This window comes from Panulirus ornatus, chromosome 21 (genome assembly GCF_036320965.1).
Source record: "Panulirus ornatus isolate Po-2019 chromosome 21, ASM3632096v1, whole genome shotgun sequence".
In the NCBI taxonomy this organism is placed as follows: Eukaryota; Metazoa; Arthropoda; class Malacostraca; order Decapoda; family Palinuridae; genus Panulirus; species Panulirus ornatus.
Genome location: NC_092244.1, coordinates 7,490,117 through 7,505,688, shown reverse-complemented (window position 1 = coordinate 7,505,688; position 15,572 = coordinate 7,490,117). Strand labels below are relative to the sequence as shown.

At 45.0% G+C, this 15,572-nt stretch overlaps 1 protein-coding gene across 1 annotated transcript in view; it reads left to right on the top strand.

The window, feature by feature from the left end:
* LOC139756335 (uncharacterized) overlaps positions 1-15,375 on the top strand; it is a 133,483-nt gene extending 118,108 nt beyond the window's left edge. The window contains 5 exon segments of the mRNA XM_071675686.1: positions 10,749-10,910; positions 11,341-11,454; positions 11,693-11,804; positions 12,853-13,099; positions 13,101-15,375. Of these exon segments, the coding sequence (XP_071531787.1) occupies positions 10,749-10,910; positions 11,341-11,454; positions 11,693-11,804; positions 12,853-13,099; positions 13,101-13,410 (945 nt within the window). The 3' untranslated portion in view covers positions 13,411-15,375.
* Positions 15,376-15,572: the final 197 nt, after the last annotated feature.

The following is a 15,572-nucleotide window of genomic DNA, read 5'->3' as shown; positions in this document are numbered from 1 at the left end:
ACCAGGCCGTAGACCTTGCCCCGTCCCGCTCCATCGCGTCAGTACAGAAGACGATCACCTGACTTGATGGATAAGAGTGACATCGTAAACCAGGGCCCCCGACCCGCTTACGTCAGCCGCCTGCGACGTCTACTGCTAGTCGCTAAAGTTCTTAGCGTTCGTATAGCTTTTAGCCATTTTTGTTTCTGAATTCATGATTGTGTAATATAGCTATAACCTCCCACGGGACCGAGTACATTAATTCACTAAAAGACACGTAACAACGGATCTTCTGAGAACGGTGTGAGTGTGCCAGAGGAAGGCTTGGGTACGTTCATGCCTGCGTAGAAATGGTTAGGGTTGCCTCTATGTAGATGATGGATAAGACAAGCCTTACTGGTATCTACTTAACGAACCCAAGTTTCTCGTTAAGTCACTGGAAAATGTTTGAGCCCTGGTTGAGAAAGGATGGTTGTGGGTGTGACTTTGAACGAGGACATGCCGAGATGCTCGTGACTCGTGGCGGTGATGAAGTACGCTGCAGAACTCGGCCACGGCCCGCGCGGTGGGTGTTAAAGCACCACCTTTCACATGGGGTTTTGTGGGTAGTGCCACTTCCCTACTTAAGGCATGGCGACTCACGTTACTGGCGTCTGCTACTGCTTTATCACTCTCATGTCTCGTACCTCAGCACTCATCCGAAATTCCATCGCTGACATCTGATACGCAAGTGGTGTTGTGTTCACGTTGTTTCCACTTCGTGTATGCAAATCATGACCTCGTTGGGGCTGTGGTAAACACCGTAGTTGTTAGAGTACTGGAGAACTGTATTTCCTTCGCTCCCTCTCAGGTTCGTGGTAAAGACATTAATTGGAATCAGTGGCCCAGCGGAAGGCCGCGTGTCGTAACCGCTGGCCATTCACTCCTCGTGGACGAGAACGGATGCCCTCCCCACTTTTGCCAAGTAGAGATCATAACACGCCACTGGTCGACACGAGACCTTCACGTTGGAACAGCACCACATTCGGTGAAAAAATAGAATATATTAACCTCTTCAGTGCAGCGGTACGACCCGTGGGTACTATGACTCGGCCTTTGACATGACTGCGAAGTCAAGTCAAGGGCCTGGCTTTCAGGGGCTGTACCGTCGTGTTGAGGAGGTTGAAGACTGGCAGACGATCATCATAACTGCACGAGGGAGAGGGGGAGGTGAGGAAGGCGTCGTGAGGTACGACCTATTATTATCCTTTGCGTTGTGGCTCTACTTCGCCTCCACAAACACTCTCAAGGTTGTCAGGGCCACATAGATCACCAACACTCACGCTTATCCCCAACATCAACCAAGTCATAGAATCATGACAGACTACACGTCGTGACGCACCCCAGTACCGATCGTAAATCGATCCGTAAATAATTTCCTGTACTTCAGTGACGTCGTTAAGACGTGGCTTTCAAAGGCGAACTCTGACGATGCTGCTGCGTACGTGGACTTGTTGTTCATCTTGAGTACGGAGCAGGCATGTAGGCAGGCAAGCAAGCAAGGAGTGGTTCGCTCGCTCCCTCACCACATGTTTTCATACCGCCCGAAAGTGACACGCTTGGATCCGTCGTGCCACAGAGGGCCTCACCCTCGTACTTCACGCAGGTCGTAAGTCTTTTGCGTGTATTCCAGTACGTTTATCCTATCATCGGAGTCATCACACGAGGAGGGATGATGATGATGATGATGATGATGATGATGATGATGATGATGGCATCCGGGCAGGCCGACTCTCAGGAAATGATGGTGGTGGAGCTGGTGCCCCGCCCCTGGCTGGTTGGATGAGTGCTGGTGGTGGTGGTGGTGATGAGTCAGGCTCGTGAATAATAATGAATGTTGGTGTTCGCCCACACCAGAGGGGGTCACACCGTGAGAACCTGGCTCCAGACGCCGTCTGAAGCCCCGCTAACCTGAACAGCTCTTCACAAAGAAAGCTAGGCTCTCTCTCTCTCTCTCTCTCTCTCTCTCTCTCTCTCTCTCTCTCTCTCTCTCTCTCTCTCTCTCTCTCTCTCTCTCCTTTTTCCATCTGTGCGTTTGTACTGTGATTATATTATCATTAATCATCATTATCATTATTATTATTAGTAGTAGTAGTAGTAGTATTATCATTATTATCATTATTGTTGTTGTTGTTGTTGTTGTGATTATCATTATTATCATTGCTATTATTATTATCATTATTATTATTATTATTATCATTATTATTATTATTATTATTATTATTATTATTATTATTATTGTTATCATTATTATTATTATCATTATTATTGTTATTATTATTATTATTATTATTATTATTATTATTATCATTATTATCATTATTATTATTATTATGACTATTTTTATTATCATTTCTGTTAAGGAAAGAACTGAATGATATGAGTATTTGTAATATCACACAATTATCGCATTAGCACATTTCCAAAAACTAAGTCCTCAAGATGGTATCTTTTTATCAACAGTAGACTAAGCCTGGTACAGTCGTACGGGTGGGTAGGTTGCGTGTGCGTGTGTGCGGGGGGAAGGCAGGCGGGCGAAGGGGGTGGCGTTGAGTGTGTGTGAGAGAGTAAAGCGGTGTGGAAGAAAGTGTGCAAGAGTGAGTGTGGCGCGGGTGGCATCCTCTCCACGCCTGACGCGACAAAAACAAACCTGGTCGTCACTGGCGAGGTTCATGTGTCCTTCACACACATATCCTCGGGAGTCGTGACCTGCCGCTGCCGCAGCAGCAGCCGCCGTCACCAGCCTCCCACACCTCCCGCCTTCTCGTCACCCTCACCTCTGCTCTGGGGCCCCGGGCTGTAGACACCAGTGGTGCAGATTTCTGGTGCAATCTAGCGCGATCGCGTCTGGGTGTGGAGTAGGAGAACACACAGCTCGGCCATCTGTTGACAAAAACATGTTGAGCGTATCGTATATCGCCACCCCCTTGGGACACAGCTCTTCACGGTCCGCGCGCCCTCCCTCGCCACACACCTAACGATTTTACTCCCTTGCTCCAGCCTCACTCGCATGTATACCTCACACACGCACCAAAAAAAAAGAGGCCGCCACATTGGTGAATGGAGCAGGGTGCTTGCAGTAGACAGAATGCCTGCAGGTGGAGAAGAGGTGCGCTTCCCCGGTGACTCAATGTCCACCTGCTCTTTGAACCACTCCTGCCAACATGTCTCGTAAGATTAAGGATCGTGCACGGAATATTACCAAGATTATTCTCTTTATTAGTATATGTGTACCTGGTAAGGCCTGAACACTCGCACCAAATAATCATCGCCTTCCCGTGCCATGTGGGGTAATTTTGTAAGTTTTATATAATATTATGGTTCATTTCAAAGGCCAGACATTCATACCTAAAAGCCCTTCCGTCGTGCTCGTGTCGTTCAGTGGTCGTGCTGTGGCCTTGGACCGTCGTTTCAGAACTTAATTTCCGATGATCTTGGTCCAGAGTGTATTAAGTTATCTTAATACACTCCCTGTATGTCCCCTGCTGTATTATCTCAGTCCTCACAATGAACACTTCGGCGACCCAGCTCCCAGCGCAGAGAAAACTACATTGCTTCACGAGGCAGAGACAGACCACAGAACACATGGGCGAGTGTTGCGTTGCACACGTTAGGTGATGCGCGGCTTGGAGGATCGGTCTGTTGGAGACGCAAGCCTGTAACACCAGAGCTCTGACACACGTGTTTGCCCCATGCCCTCCGCTCCGGGAGTCAACACCCTCTCGAGAAAAGAATAAGGACATGAATAGTGGGCTTTCGATGAAGGTGGTCAGGATACATACGTGAACATGATTAGCGGTACAGACGCGAGACTACACAACTAGCCAGAGGTGGCCTCTTGTACGTCTCTCGGTTGATGATGGTCTTCACAGGAGTGTGGCACCAGAGTGTCCGCTAGATGATAGTAACCCCGGCCTGGAGGTGGGGTTCTTGTCATTCAGCTACGGATGACACCTGGGGGCTGTAGGACCTGCTGGTGAGAACCCCGGTCTGGAGGAGGAGTCCTTGTGTCACCCAGCTGCTGGTGACTCCCGGAGATGTAGGATCCGCTGGTGAGAGCCCCCTCCTGGATGTGGGGTCCTTGTGTCACCCAGCTACTGCCACTCAAAACAGCTGGTTGTGTGGGCCTCGGATCCTCCGCTTATCTCCTATCTAATGGTGCATTTCTCATGGCTATGATGAACCTCCATATATCCAGTACGTGGAGGATGGTGGCATTTGTTGATAGTGGTACGAGGATCCACGCAGGGACCACCACCACTAGTAAGGTAACATACAGAAGAACACACGCCCAGGCAGAGAGCACCATCGTCTGTCACAGGGCCTTTGTGTCACTCAAGTGTTAGTACCTGCTTGTCCTCGAGTTCCCTCCGTATGCACGTATTGCTGGTCCCCGTGCGGTATGGGGCCCCGTGAGACGACACCTGTCCATTGGTGGCTATTAGCTAGGGGGTGGACGTCCCTCAGGTCACTTCACCTGTGGTTGCCATTCACGCGGACGTGAACTCCATTTGGATGTGAGCGACTGAGGCCATTTCTACCGTCAGCTCCTGACACTAGCGCGCGCGCTCGAGAGAGAGAGAGAGAGAGAGAGAGAGAGAGTAATAAATCGCAAGCACTTTGCTCACTCAGCGAAAATAAAAGAACAGTCATGTAACAACTTCGGTCGTGGCGTCGCTGGCTGGGGGTTGTGAGCGGGGTGTTGAGTCCGCCAAGATTTAAACGCGCGACACCAGTTCGTGGCGGCCAACCTCGGGAAATCCTACACTATATAATGTAACCTTAGTATAATGTTTGTCTTCCATAGTTGTTTGGAGCCTTGGACGGATCATTGTATTTCCTCTTGAGTGTATTGTTGTGTTAATATTTGTGAGTTGGGGATGGGCGCTAGCTCCGCTGTTTTTTTATGGGGCTATATTTTCTCTTTATATATATATATATATATATATATATATATATATATATATATATATATATATATATATATATATATATATATATATATAATCATTTCTTATGGCCCAGTATGGTAAATGTCTGATTTCTTTATATCTTACTTCATATTATTGTTATTATTATTATCATTATTATCATATTTCGGTGGACATTATATTTATATTTTTGATAGTGGGAAAATATGATATTCATATTGTTTTAATTGAGCTTAATGGGGTCAACTGGACATATTTGGGATTTGTATTGTGAATGGAAGGAAGAGAAAGAAAAAATAGGTAATGGTCATCGAAAGAAGAAAAAGGCAATAAAAAGAGAAAGTTTTTTTTAAAGATATATCATTCCTCATCCGTCAACAAGAGGCGTGGGTGGTAGACAGAATGTCAGCGTGAAAGGTGGTGGCACAGAGGGTGGTAGACAGGACTGTCAGTATGAGGGGAAGTGGTTCAGTGGGTGGTAGACACAAGTCTGTTAGCATGAGGGTAGACGGTACAGTGGGTGGTAGACAGTTCTGTCAACATGAAGGATAGTGGTATAGTGGGTGGTTGACAGGTCTGTCAGCGTGAGAGTAGGTGGTACAGTGGGTGGTAGACAGGACTGTCAGTCCAGCTAGGGTGGGCAGAAAGGTGACCCACTGGAGGAACAGCATGGGTGGTGTCCCTTCGTCCGGGACAAGTCCGGCCCCACACCCTGCGTAAGGCCTCTCTCTCTCTCTCTCTCTCTCTCTCTCTCTCTCTCTCTCTCTCTCTCTCTCTCTCTCTCTCTCTCTCTCTCTCTCTCTCTTTTCTCACAGGGTGGTAGATGGAGAAGGAGACGTTTGAGATAGGCCATTGTGTACATCGACGGAGGAGCATGAGCCTCTCGTAGGGATTTTGAGGCTACGTGGGAACCAAAGGTGTTGTTCCACGTTAGTACTGCCGTTGAGGTCTCGAGTGTATCCATAGTTCATCGTTGCCCCCAAGTGACAGCATTATCTTTTTGTGCTTGGATGGCCGATTAGCCGCCGACCCCTACCCCACACACACACACACACACACACACACACACACACACACACACACACACACACACACGTTATTGACGTTTCAATTCCTAGATTAAGTTGAAAGTATCTGAATTGTCCCGCCCGTTCTTGCTCATGATGGTGCATAGAATATATTAACTCGGTTCATTCATTTGCACAGGCCTTAAGTCATGGCAAAGCTGGCCAGTTCTTTTAAGTCTTTGGCGCGGGTTTACTTCAATATGAATAAACTTTCATAAATCGCTTTTGTTTATGGATTTAAGGAATATAATGTACCAAAAAAAAAATCGAGCCAAAGTTCCACTACAGAACTTTACATTGTGTGGGAGTGGATGGTTTCAAATTTCCCGCCACACATGGTTTTACGTTTGCGCAAAAAGTGAGAGGCATCCTTAATGACCTCCGGCCACAGTTGGTGGGTCGAACTTCAAATATGCGGGTGAAGTCGTGAAAGGTCAAATATTCTTTTTAGAAAATCACCCCGTATGGCACGCAGAGGTGTCGGCAGGACGGAAAACGAATGATGGCTTATCTAAACGGTTTCGTACACGGCCTCTAAGAGCATTAAGCGTACAGTTTCATTATCACAAAATAAGTATCCTCGAGTCCAAGTCAGATTTTGATGAAGTTAACCGAGGAAAGTCATGGACATGGACGACTTTCCTTACTAATAAGCTCCATCACATTACAAATATTCAAACAAAGCTGTGCGCAATTTAAACTGACTCATTCAAAAGTTAAAACACGAGCCAGTTTATATGGGAAGATTGAATAAAAGACAGGGGAAACCACACGCACACACTCTTAACATCTCCACAAAATCTTCACAATAAAGGCCAATTAGATCGTGACAGACGGACAGACAGACACCACCAACAGCGTGGCCAAGATTTGGTTACAAAAATGAAATGACAGTTAAGAACTCTGTGGGCGATGCTCGACACGTATAGTGTATCCGCTTAAGAGGACCGCCGCATACAGCTTCCACATAGTATTAACCCGTATTCTTTTGGGATTCATTTCCCTTGGCATAAGTCCCTGAGAAATGATTTGGTTGGAAATGAGAATATATCAAATGAGATGGGTAGAAGCCTGATGGGTCACTAGAGCCGGGGAATGAGGCTAGCAAGACACAGTTGGCCCAGTAAAGTGAGCCTCTGCTGCCACGCATTAAATGACACTAAAGACGCTACCTTCAGACATGGAGTAGCCGCCTGGGTGTCAGCCCTCTATTGTAGAGTTTATTGGAGTAACGTGTGAGCTGCTAAACGAAGGTGGTCATTGTGTTTAGCTTTTTATTTCTGTAAGTTTGAACGTGCATATCTCGCTACTATTCATGTATAACGGAGAGAGCTTTCCATATATATATATATATATATATATATATATATATATATATATATATATATATATATATATATATATATATATAGGATATGTCTATGAGTAGTTAGTTGCATTAGTAATAATGGTGGCTGTATATTTTCGTATATATGTCTGTGCGTGTGTTTCGTGTTTGCCTGTGTGTGGTTTTGGATTCTTTTTTTTTATGTTGTGGCGGGTAGGGATAGTCCTCACCGTCTAGTGTTGAGATCAGTAGCATGCTATATAGTTGGTAAACAAGTGTGGTCATAAAGGTAGGCGGGATATCATATGACGGTAGGGAAGCAGTTAAGCTTTTAACGATTCTAAGCAGCGGCGCGGCCTACATCCACGCTTTTCCCTGCTCGTCTCTCGTCCGCTGTGGCCCTCAGAACACTGATACCCAGCGAGTAACCTCGTACTTCTGGCAGTTACGATTTAAAGTTGCGAACTTAATGCTTCCACATGTGTTCGTTTGGTGGTTCACATAATGCTTATGATGCTTTTGTAAGATATACTTGATTATCGAGCGCCCCCAACCCGGTCTTAAACACCACCCTACCATACATATACACACCCGCCTGAAACCACACTCCCCATGTATATACGAGTTACACTTTCTCGTCTGCGAGGTGGACACCACCCATCCCCATCTGTAAAACATAAGACCCCATATGTCCAATATGCAGCTTCCATACTGAAGACACGTAATGTTTGCTTCTACATTGTCTTGCACATCGTCGGACATCTTGACCTGTAGTTCTTGAACGCTGCGGGAGCTTCATAGAAGGAACTTGGCGCAAAAAGCTTAAAAGGTATATATACAGGCGTTACCGGACTCCACTTGCTAGTGATTACGCAGCGAATGAGTAGTTATCTTTGCCAAGATTGTATCATTGGAATACAATCTCACCTCAAAGGAGTTCATCCTTTCCTTGCTACTGCTTGTAACGCAGCCTTAAAGCTGTAGGATCCTCATGGAAAGGGGTCTGGGATTATATGTACATATAGATATTATCCATGGGAATAGGGGGGAAAGAATATTTCCCACGTATTCCCTGCGTGTCGTAGAAGGCGACTATAAGAGGACGGAGCGGGGGGCTGAAATTCCTCCCCTCTCGTTTTTGATTTTCCAAAAGAAGGAACAGAGAAGAGGGCCAAGTGAGGATAATCCTCAAAGGCTCAGTCCTCTGTTCTTAACGCTACCTCGCTGACGCGGGTAATGGCGAATAGTATATAGTATATATATATATATATATATATATATATATATATATATATATATATATATATATATATATATATATATTGATTTGCAGGTTTTCGGGACTTTTCTTCATAATGTTGCCAGATCATTTACTGATTGTCGCCATATCTGGTTGCACCAGGTGGATTCATTATTTAATATGCTAAGCAAAATTATGAATTTTAACATTTGTTTCCATATTGAATACACCCCAATCTCTCTCTCTCTCTCTCTCTCTCTCTCTCTCTCTCTCTCTCTCTCTCTCTCTCTCTCTCTCTCTCTCTCTCTCTCTCTCTCTCTCTCTCTCTCTCCACACACACACACACACACACACACACACATGCTTTTTGCGATAATGTACGAAAAGAAGTTACTAGTTATGGGTAGATTATGTTCTATTGAGATCTGTGCCTGTGATATTGAGTTGAAAATGTGAGCGGTTGGCGAGCGGGACGATTATCACCTTACTGTCTTCCTCATGGCTCCCTCCAGTTTCATGGTCTAGGTTTCTAATCTTATCGTCATAATGATAACGTTTGTTAGTGATAAAACCCAGGAAATTATGAGAAATATATAGGGGCACGGGATCAACACAAGCGGTGAAGGCTTCGTTATAACATTCGACCATCCTCGCCTAGTTGCTACGGTAAGGTCCAAATGATGCGTGTGTGTGTGTGTGTGTGCTACAGTTCCCGCCAACAAGAGATGCCAGCCACGTATATAGGTCTGCAAAAAAAAAAAAAAAAAAGCCATGCTTGTGTAATCTTGCCCAGCCGCATAAATGTTTGATAAGACGGCTTATCAGTTGCATAACGCCAGTCTGGAGAGTGTAGACGACTAGGCTGTGTGTCACTACGCGACCGCCAACTTGTCAGGGTAACGGGAATTGTATTTACTCCAACGACTGGATGAGTAAAATCGTTTTGTCTGTGTAGACTTGGACAAATGATCGTTTTGCCTCTTTCATCTTGGAAGGATGATCGATTTGTCTACGTATATTGGACAAATAATCGCTTTGTCTGTGAGCACTTGGACAAATGATCGTTTTGCCTCTTTCATCTTGGAAGGATGATCGATTTGTCTACGTATATTGGACAAATAATCGCTTTGTCTGTGAGCACTTGGACAAATGATCGTTTTTTGTCTGTATCTTGGACAAATGATCGTTTGGTATTTTAATCTTAGATGATCACTTTGTGTGTCTTGGATAAATGAATACTTTTGACCTAAAGACAAGGTTATGGTACTAAATGCATGAAGTAATCCAGTCTGATTTAACGAACCATTACGAAAGTTTTCAACCCACTTAAGTTCTGAAAACATTCATATGAGGATCGTAGTTAGGTGCGGATCTGTAATTTCTAATTCAAAAGGCCAGTAGTTACCTTCTGCGATAATGATACAGGTGCCAGACAAATGGCTCCTAGCTAATGTGCAGTCACTATACCTCCGAAAAATAAATCGATTGAATAAGAGGACTTAACGTTCATATCTGTGGTGTCAGCACTTGGATGTGTATTATAAAGACGACTCCTGGTAAGGTCCCCAGTGTTATGGCCGGCTTTAGGTCATCATGAATACGCTTGAGGATAAACAAAAGACTTGACACCCCCCTACCAGCAGCCACGGAAAATGGGTTACGAAAATAGAATAACTTGAGAGGATGCGCTGAAGAGACCTGTTAATCTCACATAATCACACGACATCCTCTCTCGCAGCTGGCAAGCCAAGAAATTAAATCAACACTGTAAAGGATGAAGATATTAGCCCAACACGCACATAACCCACTGCCGCAGGAAAATAAGTAAACAACCAGACACACAAGCCGAGAAACATGAACGCCAGGAATTCTGCGATTGGTGATAAATCTTGATCGTGTTGAGGCTGGGCAGTGATGGGACCAGGAGCGGGATCACGTGACCTGATGCTTAGGCCGCCATACCGATGATGTCATATGGTTAAGACATGACAAGGGTCCGTCTCTGGCATTTACAAGTCAAGAAATATTTAGAAGTTTATGAATACATTCTTCAGTTCATGTGATTTAGTCTTGACTAAATTAAGAATGTTGTATGAGCAGTGAAAGAAGGACTTGTAAACCTATTTACGAACCAGTAGCGTTAATTGTGTACCTTTTCTTTTCAGTTTAAAGGGTGCACGAAGGCGTTCTCAAGACTTGAGAACCTGAAGATCCATCTACGGAGCCACACAGGCGAGCGGCCGTACATCTGCGTGTACCCTCACTGCATGAAGGCCTTCTCCAACTCCTCCGACAGAGCCAAGCACCAGAGGACACACGTCGATGCCGTAAGTATCACCTATGTTCGTCCTTATCACCTGAGCACGAAGCACAACCCTTGAGTGCGATGACCTGGCCTACAACTTGGCCCAGGGTGTTGTGCGAGGGTCTTATATAGCGCGTCGTGCTCAAGGATCTAGTAATATATACGAATGACTTATCCATGAACTTATTTGTAAATCATCCTTTCCGTTGATTTATTTACAACAGTTGATGTCATCCTGAATTATATAGGTATCATGTAAAAAAATGTGATCAATTACGTATAAGAAAAAATATATGGGTCAAATATATGGCAACTTAAACCATGGAGTAGGGAGTAGAATTAGATAATAGGTCTGACAAGACGGCTCTGAGGGTAGTTCGAGGTAACACGTCATGATAGCGGTGTAGAGAGGGTGTTATAACAAGAGTGTTAATACTGGTGATGATTTTCAGAAGCCCTACGTGTGTTCGGTGCCCGGATGCAAGAAACGCTACACGGATCCGTCCTCGCTCAGGAAGCACGTGAAGAACCACTCAGCCAAGGAACAGGCCCTCGCCAAGAGAAAGGTACGGCACGCGGCTAGGCTAAAGTGATCGCTCAGTAGGCTGAAGTTATTGCTCAGATTGGCTGGAGGAAAACTGAATTTCCAGGCTACATACATTGTCGATCTTTGTCATGACATAATCACAGATGTTCTGTCCAGTATCGACATGGACAATTGTTCGTCCTTTAGAACAATTAACACTGATGTGTGGAAGTATTGACAGGGTTACAGTGTGTCTAATGGTAGGTTCTTCGTTACAGATGCGGTCTCTGGACGAGGACTACCGTGGGTCCTCCCCTGGCTGCCTGGTGGCCGGCGCTGCCCTGGAGCCTGAAGCTCCTCTCATGGACTACGACGGTCTCCAGTACGGCGGTGAGTCCCTTACTACACTAGCCCTCCTGACCGAGGACGAGTCCCCGCATGACTACACTGACCCCTATCACATAGCCTCGTCGTGGACCGTCAGGTTCCCCTGTCATCTCTCCTTCCCTTGTACTCCCATGTGTATTCTTCCCCACCTCACTTGCCACACACCAATATCTCCTAGACAGTCATAAGGTTCCCATTGGCTTGTCTGCTGTTGTAGACACCCCCACTCACTCTCTCCCTACTCACGACGGTTCCTCACTTGCATACCCACCCATGTGGGTTCCCCACTCTCATGCTTATCCCTGCCTACCCCTAAAGGTCCCCTGCCGACCTACCTGCTCCTATCGGTCCCCTACCCACCTGTCTGCTCCTGCAGATCCCCAACCAGCCTGCTTGCCCGCCCCTGTAGGTCATCCACTCGCTTACCACTCCCTTCAGGTTTCCACTCTATAACCCTCAGACGACATCACAGAGGGTCCCATCAGCAATGCCCACCGCTTACATTGCCTTCGCCACTCACCCCCTCCGTCGCTATTATCAATTGGACGGCGCATTATCTCCCCAAACTCTGACCTTACTCACAACCAGTTACCTTAACCTGACACTCTGTACCTGGCGTGATTGGTGAGATCATGACGATACATTTATCACACATCTTTGGTCGATTAGTTTTTAACACTTCCTGTGGTTAGAGACGATAGGTATGTGTTGTAGGGAAAGAGTAGCTTTATCTAATTTGAATATTGATTTGATTATTTCGTTGTAGAAGTAAAACTAGTATAGAGTTAATCATCTAGTTGTAGAAGTAAACTTATGTAAGATAGTTCATTACTTAATTGAAGTAAACTTGTGAGTCGGTGTTTGGGTTCATATAATCTTTTTTTCTTAGAATATTCTTGTTGCTGTTACGCCACTTTACTAAATGATACCCTCTAGTTAAGTAGCACAGTAGTGTTTCTTACTCTCGTAGTGAATGATACCCTTTAGTTAAGTTAGCACTGTAGTGTCTCTTAAGTAGAAGTGGTTGTGATGGCATTTGTGTTCCCCCCAGACAGTGTCGTCCCCGAATGCGGGTCCCGGGGATGTGGTCCGCTTCAGTCTGCGCTGCCACGTCCTCTCCCGGCGACCCTCGGGGGAGACGCCCCTTGTGGCACTAGGCCTGCCGGAGACCTTGGTGCCAGAGTTCTCACAGGAGGACCTCGACGCTTGGGTCAGCATATACTGAACTTCCAGCAGCAGCCGATGATGGGAAGGAATGATGTTCTCATGTACGGACAAGATTCTCAGATGCAGCAAGAGCTTTCAGAGGAAAATCATGGCAGGGAATAACGTGTCTCAGGTTGTGTACGGCCAGCACTCCCCACCAGCGTCTCAGCAGCAGCAGATGGTCGCCGGGAACGAGAGGGCCCAGCCAGCAGTGTACGACTCCGCGCCACCGCCCTACTGCCAGACCCCAACCTTCTCGGTCACCCACGGCGGCCTCACTCCCTCACACGCCTCACAGTACGCCATCATCAGCTCCCCAGCCGTCCTACCATCCTACCAACCTCCAGTCTTCACGCCCCAGCAACAGCAGATGTCCCCTTACTCGACGCAGCAAGGAACTTGAGTTGTTTAATAAACCGACGGGAATGACACTTTAAACAGGCGGGGTAACTCTGGAACAGTTATCTTGCAACCCCCTCAGACGGGGTCAAGTTAGGTTCCAGGTCGCATGCCAGGACAGTGACCTGGTAACAGATGTTGCTAGTACAATGTGTTTCCGACCTTTGATGTACTTGGTGCTTCACACGTAAACCACATTGTACCGTGCTGCCTGACACAGACCAACAGTGCCTTTGTATATTTTTCTTTACTTTCTTCTCAGATTTTGTACTTTCTTGCAGTCCATAGGAGGCATAATGCCTAGTAACTGCATGAAAGCAATTGCCTTGGAATTGGACACCAAGTGTTGTTTTGTACTTTAAAAAAAGGGGGGGTTGGTTTTGGAAGGGTTACCCTAACAGGGAATTTTGAAAGTGAACTATGCGTCACTAAAGTCGCCTTTTTTTGCCCCTTGGCTTATGCCAAAGGGTCCGGTGCTATATCATATTGTATTTTGTAACTGCAAATAAGTGCAGATAATTGTTTTGTTTTTTCCTCCCGCAACGGACGTAGGTTGGGAAGCCTATGCTAAACATTGTTTCTATGAAGTTACTCGGAAGAAAGCCACCATACTTTAGTCTAGTGGTACTTAATCTAACACTTAACTTCATGTCATGTTGCCGTCGAGATTTATGCTACGAAGAGGAGGTGATTCTGAAAAGCTTTCTGTTTTTGCCTGCATGAAACAAACGATGCCAAAGACTGTGTGGCCCAGAGGTGATGATGATGCTTCCTGCCGGAGTGACAGGAGGATTTACCAAACCACCGTCTCCACGTTACTCATCTCTCGTATAGCTTTCATGGATTTAGTCAAGCAAGTCAGTCATTTTGACCAATCATTTAGACAAATTCAGGTGATTTCTTTGTTTTTTCCCTTCATTTTTACGTATTCGTGATGGAGCCTTTGACAATTAATGATGGTAGAATACTCATTGTCCACAAATCAGGCTCCACGGTATTGTGACGTGACCTCAAGTGGTGACCAATGCATTGGGCCCAAGTTGGGAACAGGAAAATAATGGACCATAATACTGTGTTTGTCTACGAGCCGAGTTTGAGAATGTGAATCGGCTTAATGTCAGCTTTGGCGCTGTGTATTTTATTTATTCTCCTGCATCAGCTGTTCTATTTAAAGCATTTCAGAACACGGTCATTTAATGACTTTTTTTAACTACTTCAAAACTGAACGATATTGATTTGACAGCATTATGATATGTTAGGTAGACATACATACTCCTATTAGCTGAGCCAATTTCTCATACTCCGCTCTAAGTATTTGGTGTTAAGTTTATTGCAATATGTACATAAAGTACAAAGATTTTTATCTAAACATTTGTGTATATGTTTAGTATTTAAGTTCTGTGACTTCAAGATTATTTATTATGTAAATGTTAAGTGCCGTGATATGTTAGGGAACAGATGTGTAATGTTTGTTTGTCTGCTCAAAAGAAATAAGCTTGCCTGTCGTCGTATCATAAATCTGTGGAAATGAACAGAAGAAAATATGGCCTTGGAGATTTTTTTTTTTTTTGTCTCAATCTGTCTTTTGCTTTCTAATCATATATTAGATTTGTGAATACTTTAACAATCATGTTGCATGCAGACTGGAGCTGAAGTTCTGAAGGTTGAACAAGTATCCGCTTTGATTGGATTCCTTCATTGTATTCGCTGTTGTTTTCATTTGTGAGATTCATAAAGAAATTCATCTCGACCACTAAACATTGGAAACGAGTCTTTTGCAATGTTTGTGGCAGTTGAAGGTGCCAGAACGGAGGCGAGGCAGCTGTCCACACTCATCAGTGCTTTCATTAGGTTTAGTGTTTTTCACCTCACGAATGTGAGGCCAGTGACTTTAGATTATTTTTATAAATGTGGTGACATGTTTGTGAAAAAATAGGCTTTGTGATAATGAATTAAAACAGTGGATGTACCAGTTGTTTGCTTCAATCTATCCGTGAAGTAGTACTAACTACGGTTTGTGTAATCTACAAGATTTGAAAGAATATTGGAGGATAGCATTATGAATTACTTAATTGCAGAAAATCATTGACATTTTCATGATGACAAAGGATTGATGTTCAGTACTGTCGAAGAAAACTGATGAGAAGTGATGCAGGATAAGTTGCA